The sequence below is a fragment of the Brassica rapa genome, chromosome A02 (genome assembly GCF_000309985.2).
Source record: "Brassica rapa cultivar Chiifu-401-42 chromosome A02, CAAS_Brap_v3.01, whole genome shotgun sequence".
Taxonomy (NCBI): domain Eukaryota; kingdom Viridiplantae; phylum Streptophyta; class Magnoliopsida; order Brassicales; family Brassicaceae; genus Brassica; species Brassica rapa.
In genome coordinates, this window is record NC_024796.2 from 23,620,572 (window position 1) to 23,644,976 (window position 24,405).

The 24,405-nt window shown below is 36.5% G+C and overlaps 6 protein-coding genes and 1 long non-coding RNA gene across 18 annotated transcripts; 4 read left to right on the plus strand and 3 right to left on the minus strand.

Moving 5' to 3' along the window:
- Positions 1 to 656: 656 nt before the first annotated feature.
- On the plus strand, positions 657 to 2,498 carry LOC103853814. 9 transcript variants are annotated; one of them, XR_004454781.1, is made up of 5 exons: positions 664 to 933; positions 1,007 to 1,125; positions 1,670 to 1,717; positions 1,953 to 1,996; positions 2,218 to 2,414. XR_004454781.1 is itself a non-coding variant. In XM_009130724.3 (4 exons), exons 1-3 carry the CDS (start codon positions 770 to 772, stop codon positions 1,970 to 1,972), a joined length of 303 nt encoding a protein of 100 aa, XP_009128972.1. In that variant the 5' UTR covers positions 657 to 769; the 3' UTR covers positions 1,973 to 1,996; positions 2,218 to 2,416. The 9 variants fall into 9 exon arrangements, 4 of the variants coding, with proteins under 4 accessions (XP_009128972.1, XP_009128973.1, XP_009128971.1 ...); XR_630376.3 differs by having other exon boundaries at positions 673 to 933; positions 1,007 to 1,182; positions 2,218 to 2,416; XM_009130724.3 differs by lacking the exon at positions 1,670 to 1,717 and having other exon boundaries at positions 657 to 933; positions 2,218 to 2,416.
- LOC103853813 (putative pentatricopeptide repeat-containing protein At5g47460) lies at positions 2,347 to 4,294 on the minus strand. The gene has a single exon (XM_009130721.3). It carries the CDS (start codon positions 4,231 to 4,233, stop codon positions 2,470 to 2,472), a length of 1,764 nt encoding a protein of 587 aa, XP_009128969.1. The 5' UTR covers positions 4,234 to 4,294; the 3' UTR covers positions 2,347 to 2,469.
- A 26-nt stretch (positions 4,295 to 4,320) lies between these two features.
- Positions 4,321 to 6,553, plus strand: LOC103853876 (WAT1-related protein At5g47470). 3 transcript variants are annotated; one of them, XM_033283784.1, is made up of 9 exons: positions 4,321 to 4,506; positions 4,604 to 4,827; positions 4,915 to 4,980; positions 5,077 to 5,193; positions 5,269 to 5,491; positions 5,554 to 5,718; positions 5,798 to 5,949; positions 6,033 to 6,124; positions 6,310 to 6,553. In XM_033283784.1, exons 1-9 carry the CDS (start codon positions 4,501 to 4,503, stop codon positions 6,315 to 6,317), a joined length of 1,053 nt encoding a protein of 350 aa, XP_033139675.1. In that variant the 5' UTR covers positions 4,321 to 4,500; the 3' UTR covers positions 6,318 to 6,553. The 3 variants fall into 3 exon arrangements, with proteins under 3 accessions (XP_033139675.1, XP_018511722.1, XP_033139676.1); XM_018656206.2 differs by having other exon boundaries at positions 6,033 to 6,553; XM_033283785.1 differs by having other exon boundaries at positions 4,369 to 4,506; positions 4,710 to 4,827; positions 6,033 to 6,553.
- Positions 6,554 to 6,896: 343 nt separating this feature from the next.
- LOC103853815 (probable pectinesterase 68) lies at positions 6,897 to 8,828 on the minus strand. The gene is made up of 5 exons (XM_009130726.3): positions 8,394 to 8,828; positions 8,073 to 8,262; positions 7,752 to 7,958; positions 7,313 to 7,551; positions 6,897 to 7,234 (listed from the first exon to the last, which is right to left on the minus strand). The coding sequence occupies exons 1-5, from the start codon at positions 8,687 to 8,689 to the stop codon at positions 7,078 to 7,080; spliced, it is 1,089 nt and encodes a 362-aa protein (XP_009128974.1). The 5' UTR covers positions 8,690 to 8,828; the 3' UTR covers positions 6,897 to 7,077.
- Positions 8,829 to 9,067: 239 nt separating this feature from the next.
- LOC103853817 lies at positions 9,068 to 17,913 on the plus strand. Its single transcript, XR_004454852.1, has 2 exons — positions 9,068 to 17,078; positions 17,164 to 17,913. It is a non-coding gene; the product is annotated as an uncharacterized LOC103853817 (long non-coding RNA).
- On the minus strand, positions 17,757 to 20,073 carry LOC103853818 (ras-related protein RABA5a). Of its 2 annotated transcripts, none has more exons than XM_009130728.3 (5): positions 19,850 to 20,073; positions 19,066 to 19,149; positions 18,909 to 18,992; positions 18,385 to 18,795; positions 17,757 to 18,301 (listed from the first exon to the last, which is right to left on the minus strand). In XM_009130728.3, exons 4-5 carry the CDS (start codon positions 18,722 to 18,724, stop codon positions 17,976 to 17,978), a joined length of 666 nt encoding a protein of 221 aa, XP_009128976.1. In that variant the 5' UTR covers positions 18,725 to 18,795; positions 18,909 to 18,992; positions 19,066 to 19,149; positions 19,850 to 20,073; the 3' UTR covers positions 17,757 to 17,975. The 2 variants fall into 2 exon arrangements, with proteins under 2 accessions (XP_009128976.1, XP_033139705.1); XM_033283814.1 differs by having other exon boundaries at positions 19,066 to 19,106; positions 19,850 to 20,040.
- LOC103853877 (uncharacterized protein At3g43530-like) lies at positions 19,444 to 22,675 on the plus strand. Its single transcript, XM_033285285.1, has 5 exons — positions 19,444 to 19,476; positions 20,647 to 20,817; positions 20,911 to 21,609; positions 21,684 to 21,845; positions 21,929 to 22,675. Exons 1-5 carry the CDS (start codon positions 19,444 to 19,446, stop codon positions 22,673 to 22,675), a joined length of 1,812 nt encoding a protein of 603 aa, XP_033141176.1.
- The last annotated feature ends 1,730 nt before the right edge of the window (positions 22,676 to 24,405 follow it).

The window sequence follows — 24,405 nt, forward strand, 5'->3', positions numbered from 1 at the left end:
TTATACTATTATACTATGTCGTAATTATGTATAGTATCGTCACATAATATATGAAACTATCATGTGCGTGTGTTGGCCTTATTGTGTTCCATAGATTGCGTGTTTTTGTTTTGCTTGACTTGACTAGTGCAGCAGATGATAGGAAATTACACTATTGTTTAGTATAGGTTGTTTATTTATCTTGCATGTCCACCACTTTTGTTTTTTTTTCTATACATTACTTTGCTTATAGTACTATACTATGTCATAATCATGTATAGTACAACTACTAAATAGATCAAACTCAACCTCGCAACTATTTAACTTTTCTGTGTGACGATACTATATGGTATGTAGTATAATATGACAAATTTAGTTTTGGAGTGTCAACATCACGCGCACGCGCTTAAAAGGAGATTTTAGTCATATTTGTGTGCAAATTTTCTCATCTCCCAAGAAAAACTGTAGCATGGCTATATTCTTAATTTTTCCTCTGTTATGAATATAGAGCAAATTGTCCCTAAATATTATTAAGAAAATAGTAAAATCTATAATATTTAATAAAATTTATTTTTAAATATAAGTTAGATTAAAAAAATTCCTTAGTAATTATCGTACGAAACTCTGTAGAAAATTGTTAGGTCGAAGTAGACTTTTTCCCCCTTTAAGTAAATGGGCTTGGGGTTAAGCCCATTAATGTTAATAAATCTCTCAAACCCTAAACCCTGTAAATCTCTCTCTAGGAGGAAGAAGACGATCGAAACTCACTTTCCCGGCTTTCATTTACAAAATGGCTTCTGCTTGCAACAGATTCATCAACAGATCCTCCGTCTCCTCTCTCAGATCCGCCATCAGATCTTCTCTCCACAAATCTCCAATCGGCCCCGGATCTTCGTCCGCCGGGTTTCGAATCCCGTCTAAACCCGCCGCTTCTCCCCGATTCTCCTTCTCCAGGTCTGCTCATTATCAAAATCAATTAGACACGCTCCGTTTTACAAATTCAATGAATCTGCTTCCATTTCGTTAGGTGTCCATCGGAGCTTGGTTGTGCTCAGTCGCTTTTGCCGCTTCACAGCACGGTGGCGGCTGCTAGGCTGACGTCGTGCCTTAGCGTGACTTCAAGAAACAGCCGAGCTCTCTCTCAGGGTACTCTCTGCTGCACCTCTCCCGACCTTTGATACTCTTTTCCTGCTTATTTTGCTTGTGAGTTGCTTCCCTTTATCTACATTTGATCCTTCCTTTCTTTGTGTCCTTATAATCTGTAATACTCGCTGTAGAAATTGTTTGCTTATGTGACCTTAAAGCTTGATACTTTGCACATTTTTCATTGCTACACAGCAGTTTTACCTTAGTAGTTAGACTTAGAAACGGATCATATCTTCCTAAGATCCTTACATGTGAGAATACTAGATTGCAAATGATCGATCATACTTAATAGATAAATTTTTTTGATCTGTTATGTGAAGTGTTGCAAGGCTCTGTTAGTGATTACTTTATGTTTATTCCCTTTCTGCGTCAACTCTTGGCTTTATGACTTTTCTTGCTTGGCGAAATTGTTGCAAAATCTAGTGTTGATAGATTTACTGTTTGACTCTTCACAAGTAGGAAGATTGACTCTTAAGTCTTAACAACTAGTTGTAAGATTGAGTGCCATTGTGTCTGTCTAATTATGAGTACTTAATTCATGCAGGCACATAATTTTCACCGTTACCATGTGGGATCCTTGCATCTTTATCAAGTACGAACCTTTTCTTAGTTCTAGTAATCCAGATAAAATGTTAGAAGACAAGTTTTAGCCTTTAGGAATGCAAACCTTTGAAGAGGGTAACTTTTTAAACGTGTCAGATTGGCTTTGTGTTTCTTGCTTTTCTCTGTATATGAAATGCAATTTTAGGAAAATTAATTCATGATGTGTGTGTGTATAAGAGTGGCAACACTACTGTAGTAATTTGTATAAGTTCTCTTTGTCCCAGATGGAATCGATGGCACGTGAGACTATTTGCACTTGTTTTTAAAGGTGGGTCTTGTCGTCAATGCTTTGGTGATAATTACATTTAGGAAGCTGTTTTAGATGAGATTGCTTGGCTACTGTTCTGTTTTATCTGATTCACGTTGTAAAGACTTACCATAGAATCGTTAAGTGGAAAGCATCTGCCTTTTTCTCTCTTCGTTATAAAAAAGACCAAGTCTTCTGTTTCTGCCCTAATCGTTATTTCTCTTTCTGTTTTACTTGTGTAGAGATGGGTCTTTCAGTCCCAAGGTGACTTGATACATTCATGAAGAGCATTACATTACTATCAAGGGAGGCAAGCTTCTTCTCTAAAAGTTAGAGACACAATAAGTTGATATTTTTGTGTGGCTAAACTCTTGTTTTAAAATTCATGAATAAAATTATGTAATACTATTTCTCCTCAGTTTCTAGCCATGTTTGATTCCATAACTAGTTTAACATTGTGTTTACGTAACCAAAAGCTCAAAACTCAAAAAATACTAGAGTTGTATTGCAACATTTTGCTCTTGAATCCAGCTAGAGCCAACTTCTTTCTCCACCCCCTTCTCTCTCATAATCTTCCTAATTTGACTAACCTCTCTCCATATCTCATGGTAAGCATACAGATTCGACATCACTATATATACGTACTCATCTTCATCAACGTCCCCTAACACAACCATCTTAGCGGCCACAGCTTTTGCCGCTTTCAGATCCTTTCCAGCACTGCAAGCACCAAGCAACGCCCTCCAAGCTACACCATCAAACCCAAAACCGAATTCTTGAACCACCTTCTTCGCCTGCCAAATATCTCCTCTCTGCGCCATAGCTCTGATAAGGGAACAACAATGCTCTACACGTGGTTTGATCCCATACTCGTTAACCATCATCTCAAAGTAGCCAAGCGTGAGCTCCATTGGAACTTCACAATGAGAACACACAGCTAAGAGATTCAAGAATGTGATTCCATCAGGTTTTAAGAATCTTTCTTGTTTCAACTGGTGGAAGAGGTTGATAGCCTCGGTTGAATCGCCATTACGAGCGTAACCATAGATCATAGCATTCCAAGCAATCAGGTTCTTTCTAGGCATCGTCCAAAACATCAGCTCAGCTTGCTTCAACATTCCGCATTTAGAATACATATCTATCAGAGCACTCGCGACAACAACTCTAGAGTCTAGACCAAGCTTGAGACCACAAGAATGGATGAGACTTCCCCATGGAACCACAGCGAGAACAGCAATGACTGCCAGAACTATTGACAAGCTGTACTCGTCGAATCTGACCCCGGACGAGTGCATTTTGGTGAAAAACTGAGTAGCTTCTCTTGATTGCTCACTGTTGACATACCCTGTCAATATTGTGTTCCATGAAGATGAATTAGGGTTTGGCATACACGACAGAATCTGAAAAGCACTGTTGAAATCTCCACACTTGACAAAAGCGTCTATGAGCTCGTTGTATGTTACAGTGTCTGGATTTGGCATCTGATGGAAAAACCAAAGTCCCAGCTCGAGCTTACGGTTCCTTGAGCAGGAAGCAACGATAGCATTCCAAGAAACAGTGTCTTTTTCTTCCATGTGTTGAAACACTAACACTGCATCATCCATGTAACCACACTTGCCATACATGTCGATCAGACAATTACCCACCACAACATTGCCTTTCTCCATGCCGAGTTTCACAATCTTCGAGTGGATACAGGCTCCAAGCCACGAGATTTTCAGCCGAGCACAAGCAGCTAAAGCGGCTGTAAAAGAGAACTCGTTAGGGAAAACATTAGATCTCTCAAGGTCGAGAAACAAACAGAGTCCTTCCTGCAACCTTCCGGATTGAACGTAACCAGAAACCAACGAGTTCCAAGAGATGACATCTGGTTCAGGCATTTCGTCGAACAGTTTGTGAGCATTTTCCAGCGAGTCACTCGTCTTGTAAAATCTCATCAGGGAGTTGGAAAGACGCGTTTCTGAGACAAACCCATGTTTCACGATGTACCCGTGAAGCTGCCGGCACAAAGAAACGTAGCCATGGTTTCCGGAGACGCGGAGCAAGTGAACCAGCGCAGAAGAAGCATCATCTGGCTTGTCGCCGTGGTTGAGCAACTCGACAGCAGCGTGTAACGCGCCAGTACCACCGGACTGAGCCAGAGCAGAGACTACGGTGGTCCATGAGTTCGAAGAAGCAGTGGAACCAACATGGCTACTTGTGGAGTAGACACGAGATGTAATAAAAACTGTAACTTTATGCGACAAAAATCTAAGCATTTGATTTTACCTTCTTAAACACATGGGGCCCATGTTGCATCAATATATAACCAAACTCCAAATCTTATAGGGAAGATTGAAGGTTGTGATAAAAAGGGGCTAAAAATAGACATAAAAGTTAATTGGAGAGTAGCAAATATAGACGGAATAACAATGGAGGGTCTGCTTTCTTACAGAAGCAATGTCTTGAGGAATATAATGAGAAAGTAAATGAGAGAGAGAGAAAGATAGGAAGAAAATGTTGATTTCAGAGATATTTTTCTGAAAATGAAGGTGAATGAGAGTGTCTAATTAGTTTAATCTTTATCTTATTATCTATTGCAATATAATCTGAACACATTGTGCTTATAATGGATTTCTTGTGATGCAGTTTTTTTCCGTAAAACTTTATCAATCGATTTCTATGATGAAGAAGGAGATGATAGAAGAAGTGGTGATTATAGGAGGATTAGTAATGGTACAATTTGTATACGCAGGCAACTCTTTGCTCATGAGTTATTTGATGTCACTCGGTCTCGGTCCTTTGACCATTGTCATCTTCTCTACCTTTGCCACTTTCCTAATCCTCTCCCCTTTTGCCGTTCTCTTCGAAAGGTCTCCTGATAACTTCTTGACATGCCCAAAAACACAATTTCTGTTTTTGTTTCAGATAGTAAATGTTTTTGTCTTGTTGTTCTGAAGGAAGCAATGGCCGGATGAGCTCAGCCCGAGGCTGATTGGTAAACTAGTTTTGATCTCCTTTGCAGGGTAAGTACCATTCTCCATGCCTACTTTTTGTTAACAAGTAGAAAACTTTGTTGAAATTTTTTTGTAACATATTTTCTATGTAATAAAAATAAACAGGGTTACTCTGTTCCAGACTCTGTTTCTGGAAGGAATCAGGTTGACATCACCAGCAATGGCCACAGCGATGCCTAATCTCGCTCCTGGTCTCATATTTTTCATCGCTTGGATGGTTAGGTGAAAACACTAAACCCCATTTTCAACACGGTCAACGAAGTTCTGACATTCTCTGTTTTGTACTTTTTTTGATAGGTTAGAGAAGATGAATATGAAATGTGTGTACAGCAAACTGAAGATCTTAGGGACGTTATTGTGCGTATTCGGTGCTTTAACAATGAGCTTAATGCACAGCGCTTCGATCATACAAGATGAAAAAGATAATGCTTCAATATTCGTGTTTGATCGTGATAGAGTCGTGGGATGCATGTACCTTCTCGGAGCTGTCTTCATCTTATCCTCCAACGTCGTTCTTCAGGTAAGCAAACCGGCTACGTTATAACCGGTTTGGTTTAGTTTCTAATGGTTCGGTTATTTCAGGCATCGACATTGGCAGAGTTTCCTGCACCAATATCGTTAAGTGCGATAACGTTATTGATAGGAGTGGTGATAACAACAATGTTACAGTTATTACAAAACCCGAACACTAAAGTAGTTACAAGATCATTAATTAGCATCAGTAACCTCGTTGGTTTTTCTCTTCTGGTAAGTTAAAAAAAACATCTTTTTCATTTGCATAGTTGACTGGTTTTGTATTTTATTAACTTTTTTTTGAAATTGGCAGGGAGGGATGGTGAGTGGAGCATGTGTTAGTTTCAATGGATGGGCGATGAAGAAGCGTGGACCGGTTATGGTATCAATGTTTAGTCCTATCGCTACCGTTATTTCGGTTGGCTTCTCCGTTGTTACATTAGGAGAACCCGTTAGAATTGGAAGGTAGCTTTGATACAACCTCTTAGTGTAGATAATAATTCATTCTTTTATTTGATTTGATTAAATATTAACACAAGAGAATGCAGTGTGGGAGGGATGGCGTTGATGTTTATAGGACTGTACCTTGTGTTGTGGGCTAAAGGCAAAGAAGGATTCTCACAGATTGATAGTTTTGAGAGTGAGTATGACCCTAAGAAGCCTCTATTGTCTTGAATCTTGATCATCTTTTCATTATTATTTACATTTTCCCCCTATCATTTCAGTTTTTATACAAAAGATCAGATATTGTATATATTTCTAGTCAACATTTTACGCTGAACATAGGAGTATATATATTTTCCCGTTTTATATTTGGTTTCGCAGGGCATTGATAGAAGATGGTGGATGAAGTGACAAATCATTATCGAATAACAAAACAAGTTTGTGTTTTTATATTGTGTTAGTATTATTTCATAAGTCATACCGAGTCCACAAAATATCATAAATATCATTTTGAATAAACCAAATCTAAGATATAATTAGAGGTTTAGTTAGACATTTCACCGGTTAACACAAGATAACACAAAGAAGACCTAACTGTTTCATCAGAGGACGAAAATACAAAAAACAAAAAGATTTGAATTCTTTTTTCTTTTCTTTGTTGCGTTTTGGGGGAGGTGTTCAAATGATAAAAACGCTATGAAAAGGAAAGTTGGTAAATATATAACAAGTTCAAAACTGACCAATTTTCCATGTATTTTATATTCATTATTTTAGTTTTTGTATGTGAAGAGAGGATTTACAAAACGTTATGTTGCACTACTTGAATCAGACTGTTTTGTTACTCTGTCCTTTTTAGATTGTTTGTCTGTATAGAAGAAGCGTTATGTCTTTGCTACAATACTTTCTCTTTTATTCTTCGTTTCCAAATTGATTGTACTCCAACATTTTATGCTAATATATCAGCCACATTTTTTTTTTGGTAAAATATCAGCCACATGTTTTCCTTATAAATATAAATTGTTCACACATTTTGACAAGAATCTCGGACATGTATTACAAATAAATCACAATAATGAAATTAATAAAAGAATGTAACTAAGCTAAGGAGAAGGAAAACGGGTAGTGTAGTGACAAACATATGAAGTTGGCTTAAGCATCTCGAGGAGCGATCCAATGTCTCCCATTGACAAAGCTCTTTGCTATAAAAGGATGAGCGGACTCATAGTCCAAAGCTCTAGCCCATGATACACCTGTCGTCGCTGCGGCTCCTGGCCCATAGCAATTGTACACTCCGAAAAACGCCGTCCTGATTTTCGAGATTTCTGGATTAACTCAAAATCACGTTTAATTTTTATTTACATATAAGTAATCAAATATTACGTACTTGCTTTTATTGGATTTATGATCCCAATCGTCCCAGCCACCATGAGCAACAAGAGCGTCGAAGTAGGTGTACGCATAAACGATCCGTGAATATTGGCCCATGGCGCGGCCCACGTATAAAGGACCCGTCCCCGTAACCCGACAACCGACGAACGTGAAACCCGTTTTCTCCTCCGGGCATGTCCTACCGTGCGCCGCTATCGACCCGAACCTCGAGGCTATCGAATGCAACTCACAATCCTACACCAACAGTAACACATGGTTACATGTAATATTAAAGTTGAGTTGCTATATAATAATTACGTAATTTGTAGTTAAAAATATATGGTAAAAACCATAAATTTATGTCGTGAGTTTAGAGTAAAATAAGAATTACCATTTTATTTCTAATAATTTTTAATGCACGCCATAACAAATATATTCAGTTTTTGTGTGCTTACTTTATACATGGACCGGCCGTTACCGAAAATAAAGTCGATAGAGCCTTCAATGTAACACTCCTTGAAGTAATGACGTCCAGCATCGTCGCATAAAGTGTCTTGAGCACCGTAGAATCCGCAGCCAGAAAAGTAAGCTTTATCGCCAGAGATCCTAAAAGCCACCGCCTGCCACCCTTGCATTCCCGGCATTGGCGCCGGCGCAGTATTCTTCACAGTATTTGAAAAAAATGAACGAAAAATTAAAGATACATTTTTTTAACAAGGGAAAAGTACTACGACTCATATCTTCAAAGTTGTATGTTTTTGCATTAGAAGTAGTACCGTGAAGCTGATGTTTCTAGCTGAGAAATGATTAGCGTAGACTGTGACGGAAGCAGTTTGATAAGTACGTAATTGTTGACCATCAGGACCACGGTCGGAGGCACGATCGTGCCACTCTATAACCGTCACGTCTCGACCCGCTCCTTTAAACGTTATGTACGGTTTTGTAGCTGGAACCACCACTTTCTCTCTGTAAAAATGTACATACGAAAAAGTTAATTAAATTTCAACCCTTATAGCTAATTTGCATGTGTGCATGAAGCAAAACAGAAAAGAAACAAATTAATCAAGAATTAGCTGAAAAAGAGGGATTATAAATACCGGTAATATCCAGGAGCAATCTTGATAACAATACTCATGTTATTGTTCTTTGGTATGGAGTCCACAGCACCTTGTACGGAGCGAAACTGAGCGTGTCCGTTAAGTGAGACGGTGATGACTTTGTGACCTGAGGGACCCACCCATTTCCGGTGGGGATGGTGTTGTTCTTCGGTGGAGTTTGAACAAGCTGCAACAAATGAAAAACGAAAGCATAAGCAGTGGAATATAAAGAATAAAAGAGAAACTGAAAGGAGATAACTAAGGGAACAAGTAAAAGATCTGAGTTGCGGCGCCATATTAGAGTGTGGTGAGAACGAAAATGGTCGGACTAAGCAAATTGCGATAAGGACGATCTATGGGCTTTATACATGTACTAATTATAAAGTGGTCCTTATATGTTTTTGAGTCTCAACGGTCATATCTATGTGGTGGAATGAAGCCACCATTGGCAAAGAACACAAGAGTCTATAAGTTTTTTTTTGTCTTCACATGTATTAGCTTTTACTGTTTAAATCAAGAAATTGAGTCCTTATTTTATTTTATTTTAAAAGTAGCCTGCCTATATTTTCGTGTTACCTCGCTATTTTGTATTTGGAATCAAGTGTTTGGCTAAATATTTGAGGTTTTGAATTTAGGGTTTGTCTCATTTTAGATTCGACCAATGGTATATCTATGTGTATTGTAATATGATAACAGGAGCCCATGATTTGTAATATTAACAGTAATTAATTGTTTATTTCATAGTCTGTGGCTGCCATATATAGTAATTATGTTTGAATGCCCATAATCAAGATAATATTGTTTGGAGCAGGCTTGATTAGCTAGCCACAATTTAACATGAGGAACCCACTCTCTCTCTCTCTCTCTCTCTCGCTCATACGTGAATTTATGATAGTGCGGATACACTGCTGCTTATAAGAGTCACGTGAAGCCATTTTGGTCCCACATCCCTTTTGAAAAGTACTACTCATCCATCATCAATCGACTACAACTCTACAACCTATCACTCCTATAAATTTTCTGAACGTTGGGGACTGTTCCAAACCTTCTTTGTAATATCCGATATTGGGACCATGCATGTATAAATTAGGGAATGTATGAACTGTAGCTATTTTGTTGTAGAATTTAAACTATAGTGTTTTTTTTTTGCGGTAGATCATTTTGCTGTAAATTTGAAAAGGACTTTTTTGCTGAGAATATAAAACTCTCTACATCCACATTTTATATTTAGTGATATTTCTTGCTGTAGATTTTTTAGAGATTATAAGAGCATTAGCAATGGGAAGCTCTTTCCTAAAACTCTCAAAGAAAATACTAAGAGAAAAAAATAAAGTAAAGAGGAAATAAAAAGTTTAGAACATGCTCTCATTTAAGAACATGTTTTCATGTTTTAAGAATACGTCTCTCCTCATTATTTCATTTTGATTAGTTCATAAAAACAAAAATAAATAAAATAGTTATTATACATATATAATAATATTTTTGAGAGTTTTGGATAAAAACTACCAGTGCTGATGCTCTAAGTATGATTCTAAACTAAATTTTAGTTGTCCAAAGCATCTATATGTACAGCTAATCAACTTCTTAGTCTCTTTGATTCCTGATTCGGTTCATAGTTAATTGTAATTTTAGATAAAACTTATTTTTGGATAACCATAAGCTTTACGAAACAACCAAATGATGTTTAAACGGCATTCGGAACAAATACTGTTAGATTGAATGGTATATGTTTCAGTTATATCACCTATCGTTTCAGGACCGGAAGATGTGAATATCTGTTTTACTATGTTATATATACATAAGCGGGGCTTACCCAAATCAATTTTCATTATACATGTTTAAATGTAGTAATTATAAAACTTTCAAAACTGTATAAATTATTTAATAATAAATAATTAAATAACCAAAAGTTATTATATTGCTAGCTAACTGATATTAAAAACCATACATTGTACATCTAATTAGTCTAAACGTTCATCAAATTCAGAAAAAAATAATGTTCCAAACAAACAACATGAATTACTGATTTTCCTTTTAAAAGTTGGATATCTGCTCTGCAGTTTACCCATAGCTCTACATCTTGTGAAGGTGCCGCAAACTCTTTTTTTTTTTTTGCTTAAAATTTGATGAGCTGCCGCAAACTTTGAAAGGATATTTGTTTTGGAATCTTTCATGGTGGCTTAATGGGACCCAAGCTTATTCTCACCTTCTGTCTATGCTGTACGAAATTATTTGTCTTTATAAAGACTAGAGTCTTTGTCCGCGCTACGCGCGGAAAAGTGTGTTGATAGTTAATTTTCTGATTATAAGTTTCATTTTTTTTGTTTTGAATGGAAGCATTGTATTTTCCAAAATGATGGAAAAATTGGTGAATATCAAATTTATGCAATTGTTTAAAAACAAAAAGAGTAGCTTAATGGGAACATTGTATTTTCCAAAATGATGAAAAAATGGTGAATATCAAGTTTATGCAATTGTTTAAAAACAAAAAAGAGTAGTTTAACTAATCATAAGTAATATAAAAAGGAGATCAAGTCTTTTGAAGAACGTAAGGTTTGATGTGGACCATAAAAAGAAATAGCCTAAAATTGGTAAAAATTAAATTAGTTAACTTAAATTATATTATATACCAAACCATAGTTATTTATATAAAAAAGATACATACTTGTATAACTGGGTAGAGACTCTGTGTAAGTCCTTATTTGATTGTACCATCGTTTGGTGGATATGTTGGGCATTGTAAATCTGTGAATAGAATAATTTATCAGAAAAGCTTTAAAAAATTGTGGAAGTGAAAAGTTCTAATTTTAATTAAAAATACCTTTATTATGTTTAGGTCTGCTGCAAGCCGGTCATGGGCACAAGCAGTAGAAGCTGTGGCTTCCGACTGTCGATTAATATGTAATTTGTTTGAGATTATTTTTATATTTTTTTAATAAATAATTTTCATCATTTTTGTTTTATTTCAAGGTTTAAAGATATACAATGGATTTATATTTTTTACATTTGTTACTTTTTGTTTTTATTATTATGTGTATTCTTTTGTTTGAGATTATTTTTATAAATTTTTATTAAATGATTTTCATCTTTTTCTAGGTTTAGAGAGTTATACAATAGCTATACAATTCTCAAAACAGAAAATGAGTAGCATTACTAACATTCCAAATGCAAAATTACTCTGACGTGATTTTTTCATCCAAGTCTTTAATTTTCATTGACTGCATATTATATTATTTTCTATTTTTTGGTAATTCTTATTTAAAATTTTGAGTAATATTGATGGATTTATTAAAGTAAAATCTTATTATTGGTGTTTAGGCTATAACTAATTTTCTACATTGTTTTTAATTAGTTATTGAACTATATTAGATATGGTTAAGTAATGTTTTTTCCTAGTCATTATTATTTTAGGACTAATATTTGTTACCAACATAATTTTCTTTCCACTTTTTAATGGCAAATAATTTTATGAAAGTATTTGTTTCTCATCATATATAGTCTGCCGCACAAATATGGACCTACAATAAAATATATTTATTAAATTTCATTTTCGAATGCATATTTTTCTATTGTATATTTAAATACAGTAGAAAATCTATAAATTAATAATCAATAAATTAATAAACACTATAATATTTTTTGTTTTCAAATTGAATCGATTTAAAATACGACATAAACTGATAAAATAATAAATAATAAAAGTTTTGAATTTTTTTTGTAAATATATAGTTCATTAAAATCATAAATTAATTATTTATATACATAATATTTATATAAGTATAATAAAACATTATATTATATGTTTTATATTCACAATGTAATTCATCTTTACTTTTCTTAACACTTCAATATATTTTGATAATATTTAATAAAATTTAATGTAAACTACATTTAAATTCTATAAAGGAGAAATTTTACTTATACCACTTTTAAAACATATTTTATATACATCAAAGAAATTTAATTAATGCATATATGGTAAAATCAATATTTTTTAATTTATACAAAACACATCTTGTAAAACAAAAAATCTAAAATGAAATTTATACAAAATTAGTAACTCTATAAAATAATAAAATACCATAATCTCAACATCCTTAATTTGTAGAATTTTTACTGTATAAGCTTATCTCTATCTTCAATTATACCTTTCTATTTTCGAGGTTTATTCCTTACATGATGTGTGTTTTACCTTTTATATGTTTTCAATCGTTTTTTATATGGTTAATAATACTCAACTTTTTGTTATTGTTGTATTTTTTTCTATTTATGTGTTTTCTTTTCTCTGGTCTTTACTTATGTTTTGTTAGATACATGTTTAGCTTATGTTGTGTCAGTTTATCCTTTTAGTTTTGTAACTTCGTAGTTTCTTGTTGTGATATAATTTTGATATGTCTTTTTCTTTTAAAAAGTTTATCTCTTCCTAATGCAGTACGTTTCACATCTTCTTTAAAGTTCAAGTAATAGAAAAAATAATAATAAAAAAAATATCAGTGTGACTGAGTTGGATCTTGCAAGAAACAATTATAAAAGAAAAATACATGAATATCAGTGAACATTCCAATTAAAGCTGAGCCAGTGAAATTTTTAAATTGCAACAACCTATAGTCACAGTTAAAAATAAATCATACAAAAAGAACTCATTCATATGAACAATTCTTTCACCAACAACAAAGATTGACATCAAACCCACTGATAAAGAAACAAAAGGTAAGATAAGGAGGACAAACTTTTCATTAATCAAGAGCATGACCACCGTCTGCGTCTGCGGAGAACAACCGGACATCAAATCTGTCAGTAGGAGAGGAGATGAGAGGTCAATATTGTTGCAGGTTAATTGAATGGAAGAGATTTGATCACATCATCCTCATTATTTATAGTGTAGATATCTCTGAAGTTTTTTTTAGGTAGAAAAAGAGGAAATTAAATGTAACGTAAAGGAAGGAGTTGGTATAGAAATTAATGGAAAAGCTTAATTACAATCGTTTCATGTTCGGACTTTCGTGTTGCGGCCAGTCCTTATGTTCTTGGTCTTTAACAAACGGTGGAACTCAGGGTTTAGGCCCATTTTTTACTCTATGATTTAAAAAATAAACAACAAAAGCCCAAAACATATTAATTCGTAATGACATGGACCAAACCTGCAATCTGATTGGCTGGAATTTCCCATCCTACGTGGACAGGCTAAAAACACTTAGTATTCAGCTTTTAGTAAATTTATACAAAATTAGTAACTCTATAAAATAATAAAATACCATAATCTCAACATCCTTAATTTGTAGAATTTTTACTGTATAAGCTTATCTCTATCTTCAATTATACCTTTCTATTTTCGAGGTTTATTCCTTACATGATGTGTGTTTTACCTTTTATATGTTTTCAATCGTTTTTTATATGGTTAATAATACTCAACTTTTTGTTATTGTTGTATTTTTTTCTATTTATGTGTTTTCTTTTCTCTGGTCTTTACTTATGTTTTGTTAGATACATGTTTAGCTTATGTTGTGTCAGTTTATCCTTTTAGTTTTGTAACTTCGTAGTTTCTTGTTGTGATATAATTTTGATATGTCTTTTTCTTTTAAAAAGTTTATCTCTTCCTAATGCAGTACGTTTCACATCTTCTTTAAAGTTCAAGTAATAGAAAAAATAATAATAAAAAAATATCAGTGTGACTGAGTTGGATCTTGCAAGAAACAATTATAAAAGAAAAATACATGAATATCAGTGAACATTCCAATTAAAGCTGAGCCAGTGAAATTTTTAAATTGCAACAACCTATAGTCACAGTTAAAAATAAATCATACAAAAAGAACTCATTCATATGAACAATTCTTTCACCAACAACAAAGATTGACATCAAACCCACTGATAAAGAAACAAAAGGTAAGATAAGGAGGACAAACTTTTCATTAATCAAGAGCATGACCACCGTCTGCGTCTGCGGAGAACAACCGGACATCAAATCTGTCAGTAGGAGAGGAGATGAGAGGTCAATATTGTTGCAGGTTAATTGAATGGAAGAGATTTGATCACATCCTCCTCATTATTTATAGTGTAGATATCTCTGAAGTTTTTTTTAGGTAGAAAAAGAGGAAATTAAATGTAACGTAAAGGAAGGAGTTGGTATAGAAATTAATGGAAAAGCTTAATTACAATCGTTTCATGTTCGGACTTTCGTGTTGCGGCCAGTCCTTATGTTCTTGGTCTTTAACAAACGGTGGAACTCAGGGTTTAGGCCCATTTTTTACTCTATGATTTAAAAAATAAACAACAAAAGCCCAAAACATATTAATTCGTAATGACATGGACCAAACCTGCAATCTGATTGGCTGGAATTTCCCATCCTACGTGGACAGGCTAAAAACACTTAGTATTCAGCTTTTAGTATAGGATAGATAATATCATAAATCTAATAATTCAATTTCTTGACTGTTTGTTTACTTTGCCATATAAAAAAAAGGCTAAAGAGGATATATATACTTTGTAGTTCACAAATGCTCATCATGAGGAAATTATTGTTTAAATAATATTTTTATTAAAAATGAAAATGAAAGGAGGCCCATCTTCTTCATCTTTTCACTGTTTATAGTAAGCCCAATGTCTAACAAAAACAAACTAAACGACTTTCCCACGTAACGACACAAGAGAGAAACGGAAAACAGCCAAAAGGCCAAACTTTTCCCCCGGCAAGAGAAACCAACCAATTACTCAGTATAGCTTTTGTTTCTGTTTTCCTTTTCTTCTGAAAAGAAATTAATTAAGAATTCGGTTCTCGGCACTTTTGTTTCCTTCATCTGTACTTCACCGCAGCTATATATTTGATAAAGTCATAACTTTTCAGAAACTTTGAACTCTCTGAAAACGCAGCCAGTGATCGTGGTTACAGATGCAAGAAACAGAGGCGAGTGTCAAAGATATACTCATATACACATCTCTGATTGTGCTGAAAACTCGATGCACTTTGATTATTTTGACGAATAACACAACTCAAACAATAAACAATAGTCGATGCACTTGCTGGCGGAGCCAGACAAATGGTTCACTAGGACAATATAAAATTTGAACTTAAAATCATAAGAGACAATATAAGGGATTTTAACACTTTAAATCATAAAAGTTTCGAAAAATCAATGAAAATAAATTTGATTTCAATAATTCATATGGGGCAGCTGCCCTCTTCCCCCTATACCTCCGCCACTGTCCTTGTTCAATAACCCGCAAAGCACAAAGATAAATAATACACTTCTCATGGGTAATACCGAACATCTTCCGGATTTTCAATATTTGATATAAAGTAGGCCAATATACACGGAGAGAATAGGGATGGTCTTGTTGGAGCAAGATTTATCACATAAATATTGTTGGGTATGGACCTGACCCTCCCAAAAGGCCACATGATAGTTGCCATGACCCATAACCGTGTGGAAGAGACCCGGTTCGCTGGCTCGCGAGCGACCGATTGGCTCGACTCAAAACTATTTATAGTCGATCAAACGAGCGACTGAAAGCAGTCGACTCGACGACTTGAAGTAGCGGTCCGATAACTCGGGCCAACCGACGAAAGGCCCATCAAGTGAAGGCAAATTAGGTTATCGATCGATCGCCTATATAAGGAAAGCAAGAAGCAACAGGAAGGGGATCCGCAAATCACTACACGCTTACTTTCGGCTAGAAATTGGGGTTTTACATCTTTCTTTTGCCGACCTGTAACTCCCGGCGAACCAGCTTTCGCCGGCTTACTTTCCACCGTTTCTTTCCTCTTTTATAACTCGACCGAATAATTCTCTGATATAATAAACGCTTTTGTCTCGACCCACCGACGAGTTCTCGTCTCTTCTTTTTACTAGTTTATCGACAGTTCTCGGTTCGGTTCAAACAAATATGGTCGCACATGAGCAATCAAAACAGGTTAAAATAATAATGTTTGCATATTTTAGGCTTTTCTTGCTGATGAAATGTTATAGTGTTTGTGGCTGATTTGTTGCTCTTGGAAAGGGAATGTAAAACTTCTCAAAATCATCAAGATCATAGAAGATAGACACCAACTATTACCCTGGGGTAGGTATGGATTTTCAGATTTCATTAGCAGCTTCATGAACAATGCTTGTGACCCTGATTTTGGGTTTGGGCTATAGAATTTGCATCGCCTCTTCTTGATGCTCGAACATTAGTCAGGTAACGATATGCCACTTGATTCCTTCTATTTTATTTCATTTTTTTCTTTTGGTTTAGACACAATGGTGATGGTACCATAGATAAGTTATGTATGTTCCAAGTGCTAGGACCTAACTACCTTGGAGAGCTACTTGAAGCAATAGATCCAAGGTGTAGCCAACTTTTTGATTTGTTTCAATGCTAAAACCTGTGAAATGATATGTTTCTGATATGAGGTTTTAGCTTTGGAGTCTCAGCATTGTTTGTGTTTGATTTCACAAAACAGCAACTTACCAACATTTCTTGGAGGAAATTGCATCTGTTCAGATAGTGAAGGGTGGCTTTTCAGTGATGGACCCTGGAATGATCCAAACATTGATGTTTATGCCAGTACCATTGATTTTTCATCAAGTAAACACAGTTCATTTCCACTCAAAAGGGACTAATTTAGATACTGGAGACTTGCACAATGGGAGATGCTGGTTCTGAGGGACATACTATGGACAAAGTCTCGGAGAATTGCTACTTACAGTTATAAATCATTTCAGTAGATATTTATTTGGGGTTTCATGAATCTTAGAATCCTTTTCCTGATTAGTGTGGTTGGTCTCTGCAGAAAGTTGAAATGTTGGAGGTGTCACTCCGTGAAACAACAAGGGTAAATAGGAGAGACCTGTGAAAGTTAATGCCTCACATCTTTTGAGCTTCATCTACAGTTTCACTTGTATTAGTATATGCCTAAGGTTTAATAGTCTCTCTTTCTTCATTCAGACCTTGAATGGACATGCGGAGATCATTGAGACCTCTAAACCGAATCAAACCGATACAACCTATAGCCAAATGCTAAACGGTTTAGAGCGCAAGACAATCCGTACTACGATGATAAATGCAAATCATGTGTGGAGCCAATCTGTCTCACATGCAACTGCACGTGTGACCTCTGCAACCGCAACTTCATCTCTCTCATATTGATTTTTTTTTTATGAATCTAAGTCTACAGCTGGATTTGATCATCTTCCCTATGACAAATGCTTCATTGGAAGAATAACAATACTCATGCATCTTACTATTTTTATATTCATTTAGTGTATAAAAGAAGATTTTTATATAGTAAAGTTTCAATCCTTGTTTATGTTATTCATCCATAAGTGACAATAACAGAAGAGTAACCATCATCATCATCAGTTCATCATATGATCATTACACAAGTTTAACAACAAGAAAGTGGAAAAACTTTATAGATAGGAGTGTGAGTTTACATAAAGCTTCTGCAGTTGAAAATTTACAGATCTCTTGCTACACCTAAACACTTCCACACCACAAGACACAGCTCAATTTTTCAACATTCATGGACAAAGAAACACAATCAAACAGATGAGAAAACTAATCTTCCTTTTTTAAAGCTTTCTACAATATCAGTTGCTATCATCACCTAGAACAACACCCACCTCCACCTGTCTTGGACTCTCCCTCTGATGGAATCACAACTTTCTTGCCATTGCTAAGAGAGGCAGGATCTTGCTTGTTCAGCTCCTGTGAGCTCATCACTTTCCTGCTCAGTATGTTGTATATCTCCTTCACAACAGTCTCAAACGCAGCCGCCACGTTTGATGAGTCCAGAGCCGATGTCTCCATAAAGAAGAGTCCCTGCGCTTCCGCCAACGCCTTCCCTTCTGATGTTGGAACTTCTCTTATGTCCTTAAGATCCGACTTGTTCCCCACCAGGATCGTCACAACGTTCATATCAGAGTGCGCTGCATCAACAGTGCTCATCATTTAGTAAAAGATAATAAAGAAAATGGAGTTTTCTTGTGTGTGTGAATGTGATGTGTCTTACTGTGGAGCTCGTTGAGCCATCTACCAATGCTTTGAAAAGTCTGCACTCTGCTGATGTCGTAAACAAGAAGAGCTCCAACTGCACCTCTGTAATACGCAGAAGTGACTGCCCTGAAGCGTTCTTGACCTGCCGTGTCCCATATCTGAGCTTTGATCTCCTTTCCGTTGATAACAATCTTCTGCGTCTGAAACTCCACTCCAATGGTCGACTTTGAGTTGGGATAGAACTCATCCCTAGCAAATCTTGCGAGCAAATTTGATTTTCCCACTGCAGAATCACCTATTAGAACAATCTTGAAGAGGTAGTCTTCACTCTTGTTGTCCTCAGAATAGAAAGCCATCTCCTTCCTTGTTATTGCTACAATACCTCCCTTCTACAGAAGCATAACTTTACCACTAGCTTTTAGCCCGTCTAAAAAGTCAAGAATAAGTAGAGTTGGCAATAGGTAACTTCACAAACAGGAAAAGATTTGAGATCTAAGAGTTAACAGTAGCAGATGCAAAATAGAATATTTTTAAAAGCACCTGTCTAGTGAGGTAGCTTCCTAGAAGGTTCTGTGGAGCTGCAAAGTTGACTAAATTTTAAGCTCTTCCACCGCCTAAGAAAACCTATCACAAGCAAATGATTTAGTACATAAAGTTTCAGTATTCTGAATCAAAAAGTAAAGCAGGAAGCAGTTACCTCATCTGAGAAAGATGGATCTGACCCTTTATTACAATCTCCTACAGTAGAAATTACTATACAAGATAAGTAGCGTGTGTACGCCTATAAAACAACAAGTAAAGCCAACTTTAGTATAGTGAGATCACCCTGAGAATATATATAAGTTAAAAGTCGGTGGATAGTAACTATTCACCAGGCATGAAAAAGCCTCCAATAAGAAAGCAAGATAAAATATTCTCTCTATCAAAAAAGAAGAGACAAGAGCGGGCCCTAAGCAGCCAACACTACTCATCAGTTGATCACACAAAGTGCAGTTAACACACTGATGGAAATCAAAGCAGTCTTGTCCTAAGGTTCACACTTAAAGAATGGACTAGTGAAAGATTGTTGCAGGTAATGAATCTTCAGATACGGAATGATAACGTGAAGGTATGCCACATTTTTTCAGAAAAAAAATATATATTAACAAAGAGAATTATAGACAACAATACACAAGAAAAAAATGAAACTAAACCCAAGTAAGAACCAATGTCAAGAGAGACTTTTTGAGAGTTTGTTTTCAGAAAAACAGAGCATGTAATAGAATTCCAAAGTTACAGGAGAGAATCACAAGACATTCCGGTCAAAATGTAAGACCAACATACACACACACACACACAAGAGAGAAGACGCTGATCGTGGCAAATTCAGAACTTTTGCAGACCCATTTAACGTAATGGAACAAAAGAACAAGATATGCAGAGATAATCACAAGTGTGGGGGTTCTCCTCTTTGTGAAATTGAGGAAGAAGACAAAAATTACCTTTGTGGAAACAACAACGGTTTTAAGAAATTGGGTGGATGAAGAGATGGGATCCAGAGAGGAGAGACGAAGTGAGATCCCCAGAGACAGAGTGGAGTCGATCCGGGGAAGAAAACGCAGGGATTCAACGCTTCTGCTATGAAATCAAAAAAAGACTTGTTGCAATAAGGCAGTCAGAGACGGGCTTTAACTCGAAATGCCCCTCCCTCTCCATTAGAAATGCTGATTTCACCCTGTAATAAAAAATAATATATTTTTTATTTTTTTTTAAATATAAAATCGGGTAAATCGTGGTTAAAGACGCTAGGGACCTTAATAAAACAAACTTATTACCAACCCGACCTGCTCTACCCGACCCAACCAAACTGAACCGGATCCTATTCTCTAAACGAAGCGTTTCGTCTCTCTCTCTCTCCACCTAAATCTAAATCCCGTCTCGTCCTTATCCGGCTTCTCTCTTGCGATTGCGCAAAACCCTAGCCTCCAGCCTCCGTGCTTTGTGGCTTTCTCCGTCGTCCTCCTCCGTCTAAATCGAGAATCAATCAATCTCTCCGTGGACGTCCTCTCTCCCTCTTATTTCTCGGGTCTCAACTCTCTAGAGTCGAGAACTGCTTCGTTTCTTCTTCTTTCTCCGACGAAATCTAGTCTCCATCTTCGTTCCTTTTCGTAAGTGAGTAGTTTCCTTTGAGTATTACATTGTTGAGATGTAATAATTGATGTTTGCTATGCGGTTTGCATTTGAAGTAATTGACAGTGACTTGTTGTGTTTTTAACAGCGTTTCTAACTTCTTGTACAGGAAATGAAGGGCCGAAAAAGAAAGAATCCATCTACTACGTGCGTTGGAGTCTCCAGTATAACTAGAGCTAGAAAGGCGGTCTCAGCTGGGAATGAGCCGGCAAGAGAAACGACTGTAGTTTCTCTCTCTGTTGATTCAGAAAGTGATGACATGTCTGCTGTATCATCTAAGGTAGTTTTTGCACTCGTTTTAATCATTGTCAGTGTGAAAGTATACTAGTTTTAGTAGTAACAAATGACTAATACATATATATTATGATTGCAGGCAAGGCAACCACCACAGCCCCTTGAATTATACTTCAAGAGCACAGAGTTCACGAAGACTTGCAAGATTCAAACCAAGTGCCTTGTGAAGAATACAGTGGACGTGATTAAGAAGCTTAAGGAGGAGGTTAAATGGTTCACAACCCATCCTCAATTTCGTCACTTCTTCCACATGCCTGATGAACAATACCTGAAGCTCCAAGGAATGTGGATGTTACTCTTGCGCACCATTTCGACTGAAGAAGAAGATGTTGCATGGTTTGGTGTGAATGGTGTTCCCATCCGCTATTCTATGAGGGAGCATGCCCTCATCTCGGGCTTAGACAGCCATGAATATCCGAGGAAATATTTGAAGCTCGGGAGTACGAAGTTTGTGGATTATTACTTCGGTGGACTAAAGAAGATCACCATAACAGATGTGGAGCACAAGCTGTTGTCTATGAAGACGCCATGCAATGATAGATTGAAGATGGCTGTCTTGTTCTTCCTTGGTCGGGTTATCAGAGGACAGGCAAAGGATTGCGGACCAGTAGACCCGTTCATCTTAAGGATCGTGGAAGATTTGGATGTTTGCAGAACATTTCCATGGGGTCGTTTGACATTTGAAGATGCAATAAAGAACATCAAGCATATGATGGAGCTTCTGAAGGGTGAAGTGCACTCGACATGCGGCTTTCCTGGATTCATAATTCCATTAGAGGTAAAGCATACAATTTAGTCAAATATGAGTTGTTTTATAACCGTAAATCTGATAGCGCTACAATATTTGTGTAGATTTTGGCTTTTGAATGTATTCCTAAGCTGGGGAAAACATTTCGACTATCTGCAGACACACCTTCTGAAGATTGTCCTAGGATGTGCAAGAGCCGGTTTACAAAGAGTAGCATGAAGGGCTATCCTTTGGAAGATATATATGCTGCACTTGGACACACAAAGGTATATGTATATATACTTTGTAGTAGAAACTAGAAGAATATAATAAAATTTAAACTGATTTTCCTTTTCCGTTTTTTTTTCAGGTAATTAACAGTGTGTTGGTGCCAACTGTGGGTGAGGAAATCATGCTGGCTCGTATAATTGATGAGGAGCGAGCGTATCATTGTGAGGGAAGCACAAGTGATACTTGGAACCATTGGCTAAATGTGAAGCAGGAGAAGATATTTTGGAAAGAGCTATACGACTTAGATGTTGCTGCACGAGTGTTTAAGAAGAAGAAGGACAAAGAAAAGGTGACGTTTTTAGAAGATTCGTCTTCTAAATCTGGGTTGGAGAGCTTGAAAGCTCTGGAAGAAAAGATTTTGGGGGCCATGAGTGAAGGGTTTTCTGGTCTTAAATCAGTGGTGGAGGCAAAGCTGGGTGATATGGATGTGAGGATGAGTAAATTTGAAAAGAACCAGCGACAACTTAAAAGAAGGGCTAAGAAAATAGAAGAAAAGCGGACTTCTATTGAGAGCAACAAAAATGAGGAGAGGAACTATGGTGAAGATATGGATTTTGGATGGGATGATAGAGATTATGGTAGAGCTGAAGGGAAGGAAAACAGTGAGAAGGCTAAGGAAGACAAGGAAAACAGTGAGTCTGGCAAGGAAAAGGATGTGGTCTCGGGTGGGGAAAACAGTAAGGATGGTGAGAAAGACAAGGGAAACGTGGAGGATGAAGAAGAGAAGGAGAACGAGGCTGATAAAACAGAGCTGGGAACTAGAGAAAAAGATGAGGTCTCTGAAGAAGATTACGATACTGAGGAAGAGCTGAGAAGAGGAGAGTAGAGGCGGATGCGTTATGGAGGAGTATTCTTTCTGAAGAGACTGAGTATCTAGAGAAAGATGCTGAGAAAGTTTCCAAGGGAACTCCTACACCACCACGTGGTAGACCGAAGAGATTGGCCGCGAGAAAAATAGTACTTACACCACCAGAGGAGTTTTTAAGAGGACCAACGGTAACTGCGCCATCACCTATCGAGACTGAAAAAGAGGCTGAGACAGTTGTCGAGGAAGAGGGTGAGGAGATGGCAGTTGAAGCCGAAGAAAGTGACGAGGAGAGTCTCACAGAAAAAAATGCAGAAGAAATTGTGGAGGAATAAGAAGCTGTGGAGGAGAGTCCCACCGAAAAAAATGCAGAAAAAATGGTGGAGGAAGAAGAAGGTGTGGAGGAGAGTCCCACCGAGAAAATAGCTGAAGAAATGGTGGAGGAAGAAGAAGGTGTGGAGGAGAGTCCCACCGAGAAAATTGCTGAAGAAATGGTGGAGGAAGAAGAAGCTGTGGAGGAGAGTCCTACCGAAAAAAATGCTGAAGAAATGGTGGAAGAAGAAGCTGAGGAAGCAGAGGAAGCAGAGGAAGCAGAGGAAGCAGAGGAAGCAGAGGAAGCTATGGAAGCAGAGGAAGCTGAGGAAGCAGAGGAAGCTGAGGAAGAGGTGGATAAAGTGGTTGAGAAAGAGGCTGAGACAGTTGTCGAGGAAGAGGGTGATAAATACACTGATGAAGAAAAGCAAATGTGGGCCTTGGTCGTTTACAAGGCTAGTGAGGAGATGGCGGATGGGACCACTGAGGTGAGGAGAGATGGAACCAATGAGGTGAGGACAAGGTTCAAGCTTAGGTGCAAACAGAAGATAATGATGTATGGCAAACCAAGGGGGAAGAAAAAACCTCAGCGGCCCCAGAGTCAAGAATCAGCACCTGTGATTGCACGTACGCCAAGGGAGAAGAGAAAACCTCAGCGGCTGCAGAGTCCCTACACGCAGGAGAAGACAGAAGACATTGACGGGCCTAAGAAGAAGCGTAAAACAAAGGTTAAGTAGGCGTCTGAAAATTATTTATGTATTTGAAGTCTTTAAAACTTGGTAGGATGCTTTTGGATGTAATATGCTTTTGGGTGTTTAAACTTGGTTGTGGTATGCTTTTGGATATTTAAACTTGGTTGTATAATGTGTTTTGGATGTTAAAAAACAGGTTTTCAAATTAGGTTATGTCCAAAAATGAGTCAGATGGATAACTGGTCTTACTACTAGGTTTACTAAGGCCAAAAACGTGTTATAAATGTACTCATGTAAAACGTGCAACCGGTATATACATAAATATATTCATAGTACATGTTAATAAATGTATCCATATAAAACGTGCAATCGGTATATACATAAATATAATATTCAAATTACACTTAGTAATTCTTGGTATTCTTCAAGGAGTTAGTAATACTACCTTACACATAGTAATTCTTTGGCAATTTTTAGGTTTTTCTAGTTAAACCCGTAGAATATGAAATATTTTTTAGTAAAACCAATGATTTTACACTATGATTATCATCAAAGAAAACATTTGCAGCAGAAATTTTCCAGAAATATGTATTTTGTTAGATTTTCCTAACGATAGTCTAATCATTCACACACTAACAATATAAGTTAAGGAAAATTTTTAGAAAACTGAATAGGTTTTTCTTAAACTATTGAAAATAATAATCAAAATAGTTTTAATATATATATTTATCAAATATATAGTCTACG

Coding starts and splice junctions, on each gene's coding strand:
- LOC103853814 (XM_009130722.3), top strand. CDS start 770: ATGGCTTCTGCTTGCAACAGATTCATCAACAGATCCTCCGTCTCCTCT. Junction 934..1,006: donor CCCCGATTCTCCTTCTCCAG/GTCTGCTCATTA, acceptor CCATTTCGTTAG/GTGTCCATCGGAGCTTGGTT.
- LOC103853813 (XM_009130721.3), bottom strand. CDS start 4,233: ATGCTTAGATTTTTGTCGCATAAAGTTACAGTTTTTATTACATCTCGT.
- LOC103853876 (XM_018656206.2), top strand. Junction 4,828..4,914: donor TTTGCCGTTCTCTTCGAAAG/GTCTCCTGATAA, acceptor GTTGTTCTGAAG/GAAGCAATGGCCGGATGAGC. Junction 5,492..5,553: donor CCTCCAACGTCGTTCTTCAG/GTAAGCAAACCG, acceptor CGGTTATTTCAG/GCATCGACATTGGCAGAGTT.
- LOC103853815 (XM_009130726.3), bottom strand. CDS start 8,689: ATGGCGCCGCAACTCAGATCTTTTACTTGTTCCCTTAGTTATCTCCTT. Junction 7,552..7,751: donor ACGGCCGGTCCATGTATAAA/GTAAGCACACAA, acceptor CTGTTGGTGTAG/GATTGTGAGTTGCATTCGAT. Junction 7,235..7,312: donor CATAAATCCAATAAAAGCAA/GTACGTAATATT, acceptor CTCGAAAATCAG/GACGGCGTTTTTCGGAGTGT.
- LOC103853818 (XM_009130728.3), bottom strand. CDS start 18,724: ATGGCTTTCTATTCTGAGGACAACAAGAGTGAAGACTACCTCTTCAAG. Junction 18,302..18,384: donor ATGGCTCAACGAGCTCCACA/GTAAGACACATC, acceptor CTGTTGATGCAG/CGCACTCTGATATGAACGTT.
- LOC103853877 (XM_033285285.1), top strand. CDS start 19,444: ATGAATCTTCAGATACGGAATGATAACGTGAAG. Junction 20,818..20,910: donor TGTCTGCTGTATCATCTAAG/GTAGTTTTTGCA, acceptor TTATGATTGCAG/GCAAGGCAACCACCACAGCC. Junction 21,610..21,683: donor GATTCATAATTCCATTAGAG/GTAAAGCATACA, acceptor ATATTTGTGTAG/ATTTTGGCTTTTGAATGTAT.